The sequence below is a fragment of the Pelobates fuscus genome, chromosome 2, assembly GCF_036172605.1.
Source record: "Pelobates fuscus isolate aPelFus1 chromosome 2, aPelFus1.pri, whole genome shotgun sequence".
NCBI classification, from domain to species: domain Eukaryota; kingdom Metazoa; phylum Chordata; class Amphibia; order Anura; family Pelobatidae; genus Pelobates; species Pelobates fuscus.
In genome coordinates, this window is record NC_086318.1 from 233,821,146 (window position 1) to 233,835,317 (window position 14,172).

The 14,172-nt window shown below is 46.2% G+C and overlaps 1 protein-coding gene across 2 annotated transcripts in view; it reads left to right on the forward strand.

Annotated features, from left to right (window-relative positions):
* Nucleotides 1-14,172, forward strand: part of LOC134585733 (armadillo repeat-containing protein 1-like) — a 42,754-nt gene that overhangs the window by 5,586 nt on the left and 22,996 nt on the right. For both annotated transcript variants that reach the window (XM_063441194.1, XM_063441195.1), the window contains exons 3-4: nt 2,582-2,673; nt 13,908-14,076. In XM_063441194.1, the coding sequence (XP_063297264.1) occupies nt 2,582-2,673; nt 13,908-14,076 (261 nt within the window). The remainder of the gene's footprint in view (nt 1-2,581; nt 2,674-13,907; nt 14,077-14,172) is intronic.

Genomic DNA, 14,172 nt, shown 5'->3' on the forward strand with positions numbered 1-14,172 from the left:
ACTTGATTCATTGGACCAATCAATCTTCTTCCATTGTGCCATGATCCAGTTCTGATGCTCATGTCCTCGTTGAATGCTGGGTACACCTTACAAGACTTGCCATGTTTGGAAATTCTCTTACCCGGTCGTCTAGTCATCACTATTTGTTTCAGATCTTTTCACTTGCCCATTTTTCCTGCTTCAAACACATGAAATTCAAAAACTGTTTACTTTCTGCCTAATACACACCCCCTCTTTACATTTCTTTTGTAGCAATATTATCCATTATTATTTAACCACACAGTAGGTTTAATGTTGTGGGTGATCAGTGTATAGCAGAGTTTGAGAATTTTTCCAGGACTCTTGGCAGTTGCCTCAATCTTTTGTAAATTAAATTATTTTGTTTCACGTCTAGTAGATTTGGAGAATTAGATTGGGCAACAACTTTGGTCACTTGGACAAATGTGTTTTTACTTGCAGAATTACAACTACAGGAATATGGCACCCAGACCACTTAATCTCACTGAAGTGGTCTGGGTGTTTATAGTGTTTTTATTTTAATTGTATTTTTGTTATAAAGGGAGAGTTAGAAATGGTGTCAAAGTTGTACACTGGTCAGTATGGTGATACAGATCATCTTCAACTAGCACATCTAGAAAAAAAGCATGTCAATATAAGGGCCCGTCTCTTTTGTGGCCCTATAAATTCCTCGTAATCCTGGCAACGTTATACTTATGGAGCATGGCCATAATCTGGAGATAAAGCAGAATAGAAATGTGGAGTCCTTTAAATAATAGAGCACGCAAGACTTGTATAATTTACCTTAAAGGCATACTATACGTGCCAGGAATACAAAGCTGTATTCCTGCCACTATAAGCCCTCTGACTCCCCCCTCACTCGCGCCCACCCTTCCGTTGAATAAAGGGCTAAAAACTCTTTATTTACTTACCTGATCCCAGCGCCAATGTCTGTCGGTGCTGGGTCTTGGCTATGCCTCCTCCGAAGTCCCGCAACGAGCGGGAATCAATGCTTTCCTATGGGGAAACAGGTTTGTATATACTAAGCATTCCTTAGCTTCTGGCAAAGTGGTTAGTTTTACAGAAGGGATAGAAATCTTGTGTCTTTTGTTAACTTGAAAATAACAAAATGGAGTCTGTTCTGTTCAGAGTGACTCAGAATATACACTTTTAATTTCTATCATAGCACAAAATGTCTGCCGATATAAATACCCTGACAGGGCAACTTGAATAAATGTAGGGAAAGCGTTTTAGTCATACAGATTTCTATTCCTATTTCTATAGTGTTCGTTTTTAATAAGGATATGGAATTCTCTGCCTGAAGAGGTGGCTTTATCAGAGTCCATACAGATGTTTAAACTGCAATTGGATAAATACTTACAAAAACATAACATACAGGGATATAATTTCTAATTAGTGGGGTTATAGCTGCTTGATCCAAGGAGACATCTGATTGCTATTTTGGGGTCAAGAAGGATTTTTTTTCCCTAGTTTGCTGCAAAATTGAAAGCGCTTCAGACTACCGTATATACTCGTGTATAAGCCGACCCGAATATAAGCCGAGGCCCCTAATTTTACCCCCAAAAAACTGGGAAAACATATTGACTCGAGTATAAGACTAGGGTGGGAAATGCAGCAGCTACTGGTAAATTTCTAAATAAAATTAGATCCTAAAAAAACTATAGTAATTGAATATTTATTTACAGTGTGTGTATAAAAAGAGTGCAGTGTATGTGTATGAATGCAGTGTCTGTGTGATGCAGTGTGAGTGTGTGTGTGATGCAGTGTGTGTGTTTGTGTATGTGTTGCAGAGCCTTGGTGGGGGGTGGGCATTTTTATTATTATTTTAATTATTTTTTTTGTTTAATTAATTATTTTTAAAATATTTTTATTTTATTATTTATATATTTATTTCCGTCCCCCCTCCCTGCTTGATACATGGCAGGAAGGGGGGCTCTCACTCCCTGGTTGTCCAGTGGCATTGGCAGTTCAGTGGAGGGGGGCTGGCAGAGCGTTTACTTACCGCTCCTGTCAGCTCCCTTCTACTCCGCGCCGGTCCGGTCAGCTCCCTCTGCAAGTCCCAGTGTAAGTCTCGCGGCCGCGCTCTGACCCCGCAGCTCTCGCCAGACTTACACTGGGAGCTGACAGGGGAGCTGACCGGACCGACGCGGAGGAGAAGGGAGCTGACAGGAGCTGCAGGAAATGTAAGTAAGAGCTTCCTGCCAGCCCCCCTCCTACAAAGCCCCTTGTCTGTATTATGTAAATTGCCATAATACAGACATTGACTCGAGTATAAGTCGAGTTGGGGTTTTTCAGCACAAAAAATTTGCTGAAAAACTCGACTTATACTCTAGTATATACGGTAGATTTTTTTGCCTTCTTTTGGATCATCTGCAAAAACAAAAGTGAGGAAGGATGAACTTGATGGATGCAAGTCTCTTTTCAGCTATGTTACTATGTAATACACAAATACAACCACTGTGTAGCACATTTCCACATTAAATGGTGTTAGATTTTAACTTGGTCGGCATTTATCTAGTTCCTAAATTAATTACATATTTACTTTTTATGTTTTTAAACTTAGACAATTTCATATTTAAGCGAAGATCCAACCCACTGTGAAATAATGCGAAATGAACTTGGTATGATGGTTAGCTTGGAGAGCATAAAAAACAGGTAAGATTTAAGAGAAATAAAAAAAAAACATAAGACAATATTGTTCTACTCGAAGGATTAGTCAGGTTTATAGCCATTGTGTTATTTTAGAGCTATAGTATAAATTGTTTAGACACTATACCCCTTATTCTTCAACCAATAGTGCACAAGTAGCTGCTTCAGGTAGTGTGAGAGAGCAGCAAATTGAGTGGAAATGTATAGTTCACACCAGGTTGGGTTTGATTGGAATCATGCTTTAAATCTGTCTTTAAGAAACGATTTATATCATGATTTTAAATGTAAGAACTCATTCTTGCTGGTTGTTTTAATCTTTAATATTTTCAACCAGTTAAATATAGCATTTTAGAAAGATAATTTCAGAATATTAAAACAGTTACCGTATATACTCGAGTATAAGCCGACCCGAATATAAGCCGAGGCCCCTAATTTTACCCCAAAAAACTGAGAAAACTTATTGACGCGAGTATAAGACTAGGGTGGGAAATGCAGCAGCTGCTGGTAAATTTCTAAATAAAATTAGATCCTAAAAAAATTATATTAATTGAATATTTATTTACAGTGTGTGTATATAATGAATGCAGTGTGCGTGTGTATGAGAATGCAGTGTGTGTGTGTATGAGAATGCAGTGTGTGTGTGTATGAGAATGCAGTGTGTGTGTGTATGAGAATGCACTGTGAGCTGACAGAAGAGCTGAACGGACCGGCGGAGGAGGAGAGAGCTGACAGGAGAATGACAGGACGTTTTTTATATACCATTCAAAATACATAGATGATTATACAATTATTGCAAGGTGAACTTTCGCCAGTTTAATAGGTTAATCACTTATAGTTGAAGAAAAATTTAAAGGAACACTATAGGGTCAGGAACACAAACATGTATTCCTGACCCTATAGCGTTAAAACTACCATCTAGCCCCATTGGCCCACTCTTGCCTCCCTAAATATAGTAAAGCCTCCCTAAATATAGTAAAATCTTACTTGCAGAGCTGCTTGCTCTGCCTCTGACATCATCAAAAGTGGTGGTCTGAGCCAATCACAATGCTTCTCCATAGGATTGGCTGAGACTGTCAAGGAGGCAGATCAGGGGCAGAGCCAGCACAAGTCAAACACAGCCCTGGCCAATCAGCATCTCATAGAGATGAATTGAATCAAAGCATCTCTATGAGGAAAGTTTAGTGTCTGCATGCAGAGGGTGGAGACACTGAATGTTGTGATGCATACTAGGCAGGACTGCCCCAGGAAGCACCTCTAGTAGCCATCTGAGGAGTGGCCAGTGGAGGTATCACTAGGCTGTAATATAAACACTGCATTTTTCTCTGAAAAGACAGTGTTTACTGCAAAAAGCCTGAAGAGAATGATTCTACTCACCAGAACAAATGCAATAAGTTGTAGTTGTTCTGGTTACTTTAGTGTCCCTTTAAATCAAAGATGTTCATTATGTATACATAGATTAGTAGATCCATAACAATGGGATTAAGGTATTTTTCGGAACTATGGATTTTTAGTTTATAATCTTTTTGCTGAAATGCAGGCACACGTACACTTATGGCCTAGATTTAATTATTTTGGCTATGTTTTTCAAAAGATCATTTGTCAAAGCTTTTTAAATGATTTCTCTATGGATATTTTCAGTGACTGTATTGGGAAATTCCAGAGCACTATATTTTCCTGAAATTTTCTGGGCTGCCCTGTCAATAATGTGCATAAAATATTTGTTGTCATTGTGACAGATGAGAAAATCTTCCCCTTGCAGGCAGAGCGTCTGCAAAGGGAAGATTTCTATGCCTTCCCACCCTCCCTTCCACATTGCACTCCCTCAGTTGCACTTTGTTTTTTTAAGTTGCAAAGACACCCGATGGTGACATTGCTACTTGGTGGCTGTGTGGTTAAAGGACCACTATAGTGCCAGGAAAACATACTCGTTTTCCTGGCACTATAGTGCCCTGAGGGTGCCCCCACCCTCAGGGTCCCCCTCCCGCCGGGCTCTGGGGCGTGGAAGGGGTTACATTTTACCTCTTTCTCCAACGCCGGGCGGGGAGCTCTCCTCCTCCTCCTCTCCTCCTCTTCGGCTAAATGCGCATGTGCGTCAGGAGCCGCGCTCATTCAGCCAGTCCATAGGAAAGCATTCACAATGGTTTCCTATGGACGCTGGCGTCTTCTCACTTTGAAAATCACAGTGAGAAGCGTGGAAAACCCTATAGCGGCTGTCAATGAGACAGCCACTAGAGGCTGGATTAACCCATTTATAAACATAGCAGTTTCTCTGAAACTGCTATGTTTATAGAAAAAAGGGTTAATCCTAGCTGGACCAGGCACCTCATTTGTAAATATGTTTTTATTTATTTTCGTATAGGAAAAGTAAACATTGAGACTCGCAGGTCTCGCTTTTTAACCTTTAGTGTTAACTTTACACTTATAAATTCCGAAACTCGCAGGTTTCGTCACTTCTGCGTACAACATACTTTTGAGACGCGCAGGTCTCCCGTTTTTTAGTAGGTTTCATTTTGAGTGAGATTTTCCATTTATATTAACATCAGTAAGTTTGAGAATTCCATTGACTGTATTGTGTTGGGTTGGGAAATGCAGCTTACTGTAACTACATAATATATACAGTGGGCTGTATAGGGGTACCTTGCTGTTCAGCATGTATTGGACTCGCAGGTCCATGATTAGGTGCTTCGCTTTTTGGCTCGCAGGCCTCAATTACAATATACGTTTCAAGGGGTAATTCCTGCGTGTTGTGTGTTGTTTGTGGGTTAGGTAGCTACCTTTTATTGTGTCGGTGTCAACTCTGCGGGTATCTGGTGGTTGGGGAGGGTGGGAGCTCATGCAGTTCCCTGCATCCGGGATCGGATCGTTCTACCCCTCCGGTGTTGTTGGGTATGTTGCCTGTCGCCCTTTTGTGAATCCCCTTCCCGATATGTCGTGCTTATGGAACAGTCATGCTTTCCTCATTCCCATTTAGACCCGTCTCCCTCCTGTACCTTTGGCCCTTCAAGTGGTCGGGGGCGCTCTTTCCCCCGTCTCTCCCTGTCGGTCGATTTGTCCTGTGCGGTGGGGTTGGGGTGTCCAGTCCGATGACGTGGAGGGTTTGGGGAAGGGGGGTAGGGATGGTGGAAGGCGTCCTGAATGGTCAGTTGTCTATAGACGACTGGGAGTTGTTCAGTCGACTAGAAGTCTAGTGGTCGGTGTCAGGTTGGTAGTCTTGTCGGAGCTTACGTTGGAAGTCTTCCCTTCCTGTCTCTAGGATCCATCGTGTCCATAGGTCAGTGTAAATTGTTGGGTTTGTCGTGGTCGTCAGGGTCAGCTCTTCTATAGCTCTGAGTCCCTCCATTTGGTTGAACCAGGTTAGTAGTGAGGGGGTTTTCTTCTGCTTCCATAATTGGGGAAGGACCTGTTTTGCTATGTTTAATATTCTAATGGTCATAGATTTTTTTTGTACCGCGATCTGGATATAGTGGTATGGTGGAGTAACATTGCCGCCGGTTCCAGGGGGGGGGGGGGTGCATCGGAGAACATCTCCAGAACTTTGTGGATCCCCTCCCAGTACGGTCTGATTAATTCGCAGTCCCACCAGATGTGTCTTGCTGTACCTACGTCTTTTTCGCACCTCCAGCAGAGGTCGGGGTGGGTCGGGTCTATGGCATGGAGGATGTGTGGCGTCCTGTACCAGTTTGTCAATATCTTATAGGCCGTCTCCTGTGTCTTGCTATGTACCGAGCAGTGGTGAGTGAGGTAGCATATGGTGTCCCACTCCGTGTCTGAGAATGATGTGGTCAGTGCTGTCTCCCATCTGCCCATGCATTGGGGCGTCTCCTGTGGTGTCTCAGCTTGGAGCATGGAGTATAGTAGGGATATGCCGTGTGGGGTTGGGGTTGGTTGCATGCAAATCTTTTCAAATGTGGTAGGGCTCCTGGTGAGCGCTGACCCCTGGGGCAGAGTGAGGACAAAGTTCTTGAGTTGGGTATGTTTGAATTGGTGCATGAATGAGGGGGTAGTGTCTCCTATCATGTCCTGTAACGGTTTGCATTTCCCGTCTCGCATTATGTGGTGTAGGCGCGGCGTGGGGATTGGGAGGATGTGTCGAAATGCTTGTGGGTCTAGGCCAGGTGGGCAGGCCTCGTTATGGGTTAACGGGGTTAAGGGAGATGGGTACGGCGCTAGTCCCCTTTGCTTCGTGGTCCGTCGCCACACCTCCAGGGTGTGTCTCGTTTATATTGACATTTCCTGGCTATCGGTGCTCTCCTTCCTCCAGGGAATCCCGGATATCGGCTTACCTGCCTCCACCTCCTCCGCTGTCTTCGATAGTTTAGAGACTCCCTCTTTCGACCATTCCATTACCCTTTGTAAGTGTGTGGTGACATAATAAAGATGAAAGTCCGGTAGGGCCAGCCCTCCCTTGTTTTTGGGTTGCATCAGGGTAGTGAGTTTGAGTCTGGGCCTCCCCCCGTTCCATATATATCTAGTCATCGCGGAGTTAAGTGTGGTGAAAAACTTTTAGGTATAGTTATTGGGATAGCCTGTAGGAGATAGAGTCGCGGGAGGAGATTCATTTTAATGACCTGGATACGTCCCAACCACGATATGTGTGGGTACGACCAGTCTCTCATGTCAGTTTGGAATGTTTTAAGCATGTCTGCGAAGTTCTCCCTAAATAAATCGCTGCTCTTCCTCGTTAGCCAGATGCCTAGGTATCTTATCTTACTGTCCGCCCAGTGGAATGGGAAGCTATGGCGTAACGATTCGGCTCGTTTGGTCGGTATGCTAATATTAAGGATGAAGGATTTGGAGTTGTTAATTTTCAGGTTGGAGACATCTCCGAACACTTGGAGTTCTTTTATGATATTAGGGAGTGTGATTTCCGGGTTGGAGACTATGAACAGGAGGTCATCTGCGAACGCGGCTACCTTATAGTGTGTTTTATCTATTTCACGCCCGGTTATGTCCCTGTTTTGTCTGATGTGGGTTAGGAAAGGTTCCAGGGCCAGTATGAATAGCAGCGGTGATAGGGGGCAACCCTGCCGGGTGCCGTTACATATGGGGAATGGGTCTGTAAGTGCTCCATTGACTAGGACCTGGGCTGTTGGCTCCGAATAAAGTGCCTCTACCCATCTTCGAATAGGAACGTCCATCGGACCCTGTCGAACGCCTTCTCCGCGTCTGTAGACAGCAGGAGAAGGCCCCTCTCTTGTCCTCTTTTTCCATGCATGAGGGTCAGTGTCCGAATTGTGTTGTCCCTCGCCTCCCTAACCCCCACAAATCCCACCTGGTCTGGGTGGACCAGTGAGGGGATGTGTTGTGTGAGCCGCGTTGCTAGGATTTTGGCCATGAGTTTAATATCGCAATTTATGAGCGAGATGGGCCTGTAGTTCCCGCAATATTCCCCATCCTTACCCTCCTTAGGGATAACAGTGATATGAGCCGTTAAGGCTTGTTTGGGTATTCGTTGCCCTTCCCTAATTGCGTTGAACACCTCTACCATTGGGGGATATAGATGTTCTGCGTAGGTTTTGTAGTATGCTGTCGGGAGTCCGTCCGGGCCCAGGCTTTTGCCCTGTTTCGTGCGTTTGACAGCGAGCGCTATTTCCTCTATTGTGATAGGTTCGTCTATCAATGCCCCCGTCTCCCTATCTAGGGATGGCATTGGAAATTTAGCGAGGTAAGTCCGTATAGAGTCTTGCAGTCGCAATTTCGCTGCTTCGGTCTGCGGTTGCGGTATGGTGTATAGGTCTGAGTAGTATGTTCGTATCGTCGTCATTATATCTGTCGGGAGTCGGTGCAGTGTCCCGTGTTTGTCTCAGATTTTTTCAATGTATGTTTGTTGTCTCCGCTTGTTCAGCATCCTGGCTAGTAATTTGCCACTCTTATTCCCATGAAGGGCAAAGAAGGCTTTATGTCTGGTTGCGTCCCTGTAATGTTTGGAGTGCAATAGCGTGGTAAGGTCCCGTCTCAGTTGTAGTAGTTGGGTCTGTCGTGTGTTTGTCTGTGTATGTTTGTTTAACTCCTCTAGTTTGTGTATGTCAGCCAGAATCTCCGATAGGCGGGCTTCGGATTGTCAAGATCGCCCCCTGTTGGATGCAATGGCCTTTTAACACCCTCTTGTGTGCCTCCCATCTAATCATTGGCGATGTCTGGTCTGAGGTGTTAAGTTCAAAGTATTCTTTGATCGCCTCTCCTATGGAGGCTTTGGTGTCTATTTTAGAGAGTAGATATTCATTGAGGCGCCATTTGGTGATGGTGGGGCGAAAGAGGTTACATTTTAGTGTCAGTGTGACCGGGGCGTGATCCGACCACGTCGCCTCGCCTATGTTCACGTCGGTTACCAAGGGTAGGTTATGGTGTGTTACATAGAGGAGATCAATTCGGGAGTAGGAGTTGTGGGGGTAGGAGTAAAATGTGTAGTCCCTAACGTCCGGATGGTGGGCTCTCCAGCTGTCTATGAGTCGGTGTTTGCGGAGTAAGGATTTTATATTTTGAAGTTGGTATGAGGGGGCCTGTGAGGTGCCTGAGGAGCAGTCCCATGTGGGGTCAAGTGCTATGTTAAAGTCCCCTCCCAGAATGAGTATCCCTTCTGTGAAGTCCTGGAGTTTGCGTAGCGTGTGGTTAAGAAAGCGGTAGTGGTGTTTGTTCGGGGCATATACATTCGCAAATGTGTACGATTGGTTCGCAATTTTCCATTTGAGGAATATATACCTGCCCTCTCTGTCCACCCTGCATCCCCCCTCCTGGAACGGCACCGTTTTGTGGAGGAGAATGGCTGTCCCCCTGGATTTACCACCATTATAGTCGCTGTAGTATCCGTGTGGGTAATGGTGATTGGTCATTTTGGGTCTAGCTCCCTCCCTGAAGTGCGTCTCTTGGATCATTATTATGGAGGCTTTGCGTCGGTGGAAGTCTCTCAGTGCACCTGATCGTTTTTCTGGTTTATTCAGTCCTTTGGCGTTAATCGTTAGAATAGTAAGGGGTTTGGGTGTTAGCGCCATGTCGTCTGGGTATTGTAACTGGGGTTACCTTAATCGTCTCTGTCCGGTGGCGGTCTCTTCTGAGGGTGGGCAGGTTATACCGGTCGGGGGAAAGTGTCCGTCGTCTGTCTCGGGGGTCAGGAGTAGACAGGTCGTGAGAAGAAGGTCTAGATAGTGCAAAGTGGGGGGTTGTGGTAACCTACCCCAATGTCCGTCGCTAGTCTGCGTCGGTGGAGGCGCAGGCGTCGGGGAGCGGTGTCTCACGCTACCACCTGTGGTTTGCGTGGTTCGCTCACCTGTATGGTGACGCCTCTGCCTGTGGGTGCGTCGGAAGGACGTCCAGATGTACCTGTCAGTATGGGATAGTTCTGGTCCAATACCGTCAGGGATTCCTATTGTCCTCGGGGTGTGTCGGACTGTGTCCCGTTTCGTCCCTACTCGGCTCTGTGGAATGGTGTATGATTTGATGCATTGTGTTTCCTCGCCTTGGTGTACGTTGGCCCGAAGGCCGGCATGGGTGTGCGTAAATCGGGTTATGGGTGTGTCTCTGTTTGGTAGCAGATCATAACATAACATAAGCATCAACATGCAATAACATTCTATCAACGTATGACAGCATAACTATTATTAAACAATAAAGCAAGTGACAGTTACCGCCCTCCCCCATCCCGAGTGTCTCATTCCCCCTACTACACGCTTACTTCCCATGAAGAGACTCAGGCCTCGTGTGTCTCTGGCTCCATCCTCTCCACTACCTCGTGGGTGCTGGACCCCACCCGGGTGGGCCCCCCCGGCGCTGCCCCCCCCGCCTGCTCCCCTAGGTTCGTCACAGGTCGGGTAGCCTCGGCGGCCGGGCCCAGCCAGGCGGTCATCCCCCCCACCCTTCCTATGTGCTCGTCATGTGCATTTGCCACGAGGCTCGGCCAGTGTGCGGGTTCCCCCTATGCGTGTCCTGTTCCCCATCATAGACTCTCATTAAGGGAACCTTATAACCATATTGCAGTAATACAAGAGACTCTCATCTTCCCTGTTGGAAATCCTTGTTAATCTTAGCCTGTTCTATGGGTCCGGAAAGAGGAAGGGGGGGGAACCCTAGCACTAATATCAGCCCCCTTGGTACCTTTTTTCATGTCCCCTACCCCCCCCCCCCCCCTGTGTGGTGGGTATGATGTCCAGGCAAGTGTCTAGTGGGACCGCCGACTTGGCGGAATACTTGCGGTTTGCTGGGTGCTCAGTGTCTCTTTAATTAGTCCATAGAGTCTTGCGTGCGGTATCTCGTGGGGTGTCTGTGCGGGAGGTGGTGTAGTCCATAGGTGAGAGCCCGTGATGCGCCGGGAGGGCGTTCTGTGTGCTGGACCTTAGACGTTAGCTCCCGATGGGCGAGTAGCCTGTTGTCGGGTTCTCCTCGTTCTAGCGGCTTGCACTGGTTGTTGCTGCGGATCTGTCTGGAAGGCATAGAATGTCATCGGGTCCGGCCATGACATTGGAATTGGTGGTAGTTGTAGTTCCTTTTGTAGGTCGGCAAGATCCTCTCCGTTTTTCACGTTGAATGGTCCGTTAGCTGTGGTGACCTGTAGGCCTGTTGGAAAGTTCCAGTGGTATCTGAACTTGTTGGCTTGTAATGTCCTAGTGAGCGGGCGTAGTGCCCTGCGGTACGCCAGCGTTGCCGGTGACAGGTCCGGGTATAGTTGGATTTCCACCCCGTTGAGTAGGATTTGTTTAGTGTCTCTCGCCTTACGGAGTATATCTTCTTTCGTTTGAAAGTGGGCGAGACAGCATATTACATCTCTAGGCGGGGAGTCTGGCGGGCCACGCGGTCGAAGGGCCCTGTGCGCCCTAACAAATTCAATGTGCGTGGTTTTCGGCCTGTTCAAGAGGTCGTTGAACAGCTCTGTAAGAATGTCTGTCTCTTATGGAAGTGACCTGATCCTTTTCTTCAGGCAGGCCCCTTATTCTTAGGTTATGTCTACGTCCCCTATTATCTAGGTCTTCAAGGTGCAGCGCCATTTGCCGGAGTCGTGTCTCTTGGCGCCTTATTACACCTGTATTTGCAGCTTGCGCCGTTGTCATGTGGTCGCAATCCGCCTCCAGTTGTGCTAACTTAGTCTGCATACCTTGCATGTCTTCTCGGAGAGCGTGCAGTTCACCCGTGATACTTTGCTGTAGTGCAGCATTTGCCTCCTTTAAGTCTGCCTTTGTGGGCAGATTATTGATCAGGGCCACCCAGTCTGGTTGCGGGGAGCATGTAGGATCCCGTGTGGGTTCTTCCGGCTGCCTCTCCAGCGGGGATGCTGGCGTGGAGAGGTCGGAGGCCTCTGTGTCTCTTGAGGCCTGTGCGGCGTGTTCCGCCGGCGCCGTGAGAAATTGGCGCATACCCGCCGGTTGGGATCCCCGCGGGGTGTTAGCTGCGTGGGCGGCCTGTGTGGCCCGATGTGTTTTCCCCATGTTGCCGGGTGTAGTTGCCAGTTCGGCGAGTTTTTGCGGAGAGCCTGGCGGGAGCTCGCGGGTTACGCCGCCATCTTGTCCGGCGTCCAAGCCACGCCCCCCCCAGGCACCTCATTAAGCTGAAGTGGTCTGGGTGCCTATAGTGGTCCTTTTAACTGAAAGGTAAGTTTTACTTACCTGAAACTGTTCCTTGCAACTGCATCCCATCTGCATTGGATCCTCTTCAGTGCTGGTGCTTTATCTGCCAGGAGCCAACATCAGTGCTGTACTCTGCCGCCATAGACAGTGCCTTTTTCCCTACAGCCGTCAATAGTGGTGGCTGGGGAAAATGACAGAACTTGGCAGAGGTAGATCTGTCTTTTGTCAAGCGTAGGAAAAATGCATAAGACAAAGTAGGTCTCATATTCTGTTTTTGCTTGAATGCATTCACTTAGGGACTGCCTGTAACAAACGCTGGTATAGTAGATACCCGTTCACCTATTTTCCTCCGAACTGCCTGAGCCTGAGTGATTATCGCTCGCAGTTCAGGTGTTGAGTCGAACGATTCTCCATACGAATGGCAGTCTCCCAAGTGTATTCTCTTGGTAAAGTAGACAGGTACCCAAACATCAGCCTAAACTAAATGAAGGGTGTAACAGGAATGATTTTAATTGGTGCCACACTGGCTTTTATGCAAGGACTCCAACACAAAGTTATACAGCAATCAAAACATGGTTACAAAGTATAACACTCCCATAGTAAACACACAATCATTCCTCCCTGCCTGGGAGATAATTGAGTCAGATACTGTAATAACTCCATTATCTCCAGGCAGAAAAAAAACACATTTTCCCAAAAATTCATAAAATCCTCATAAATGTTATATCCCCTGAAAGCCCTGATCTGGGTGACCAACATATCCAAAAATCACCCAGATCAGTTCAAGGGTTTAGGAGTTGCATGGAAGTCTTAGTTTGACCGACCGCACATGAGGTTCTTGTCCAGAAACCGTTCCATGAGTTCAGGTTGTGCGGTCGGTCTATTTCAGAAAGTCATAAAACCAAATAAATCCACGAAAAGAACCCCCTGGCTCATAGTAGCGTTTGTTCCCCTAGTTCGTGGGAACAAAACTACCGAACAGTGCTCTCCTAGCTGTTCGGAAAAAAGGAAGCAGGCGTTCGTATGGTTTGACCAGTGTTCGGGAAGTCGAGTGTCCGATTTTCGTTCCAGACACTCGGCGACCAAGTCCTGCTGCCCCCTCCTGTTGCGAACAAGATGGCCACCGTTTTCTCCTGCACGTGGCGTTCAACTATATGAACGGCGGCCACACAGGGATAGCACTAATTCCTTGTTCTCTTTGTAGTTAACGAACCAGGGGCGTGGTCTGTGTTCGGTAGTTTCAACTACCGAACGAAAAAAAGTTAAATAATTGAAAGAATAAGGTAATTTCTTCACACTCCCTAAATCAAGAGTAATCCAGATGTGAACACTGTGCCTAGAGGGATATCGGCTATACCTCAATGGTGAGACCCAAAGAAGGCTTAAACAGTCGTCTGTGGTTGCTGTATCTCACGTGCAGAACATGTATTCCCTACATGACTCTCTTTCCCCATATATTGACTAGTTTTGCTTCTTTTAGTAAAATTTTTCCATAAAGCATTGTCATTTTAACCCTAAGCCTAATATGAAATTCATACTTCATACTTTATTTTGCCTAAAATAGATGATTGTGGTGGTTGAAAGACAAATGTACTTAGCATTTAATTTATCGCTACCATGTAGAGGTCTGATCCAGTGGATATTTTACTATAACATACTGATTAATGTTCCGGTGAACTGTATTTACAGGTGTGATATTAATGATGACCTCAAACAACTTGCACAGAGCATATATGCTTCTTTTACATTCCCTTCTCAAAAGTACACACCAGAAAAGACAAAGCCACAATTTTTTATCTCCAGCTGTAACAAGAGAGTGAAAACTGTAACTCTTCATATTCATGGACTTGATGACATGGTAAGATTTGGTAACATGACAGACATTATGTGACTTGGTGGTGGTGGTCATTTTTATTGGTGGTACCTTTTTATTTTTTATAAATCTAAATATTTT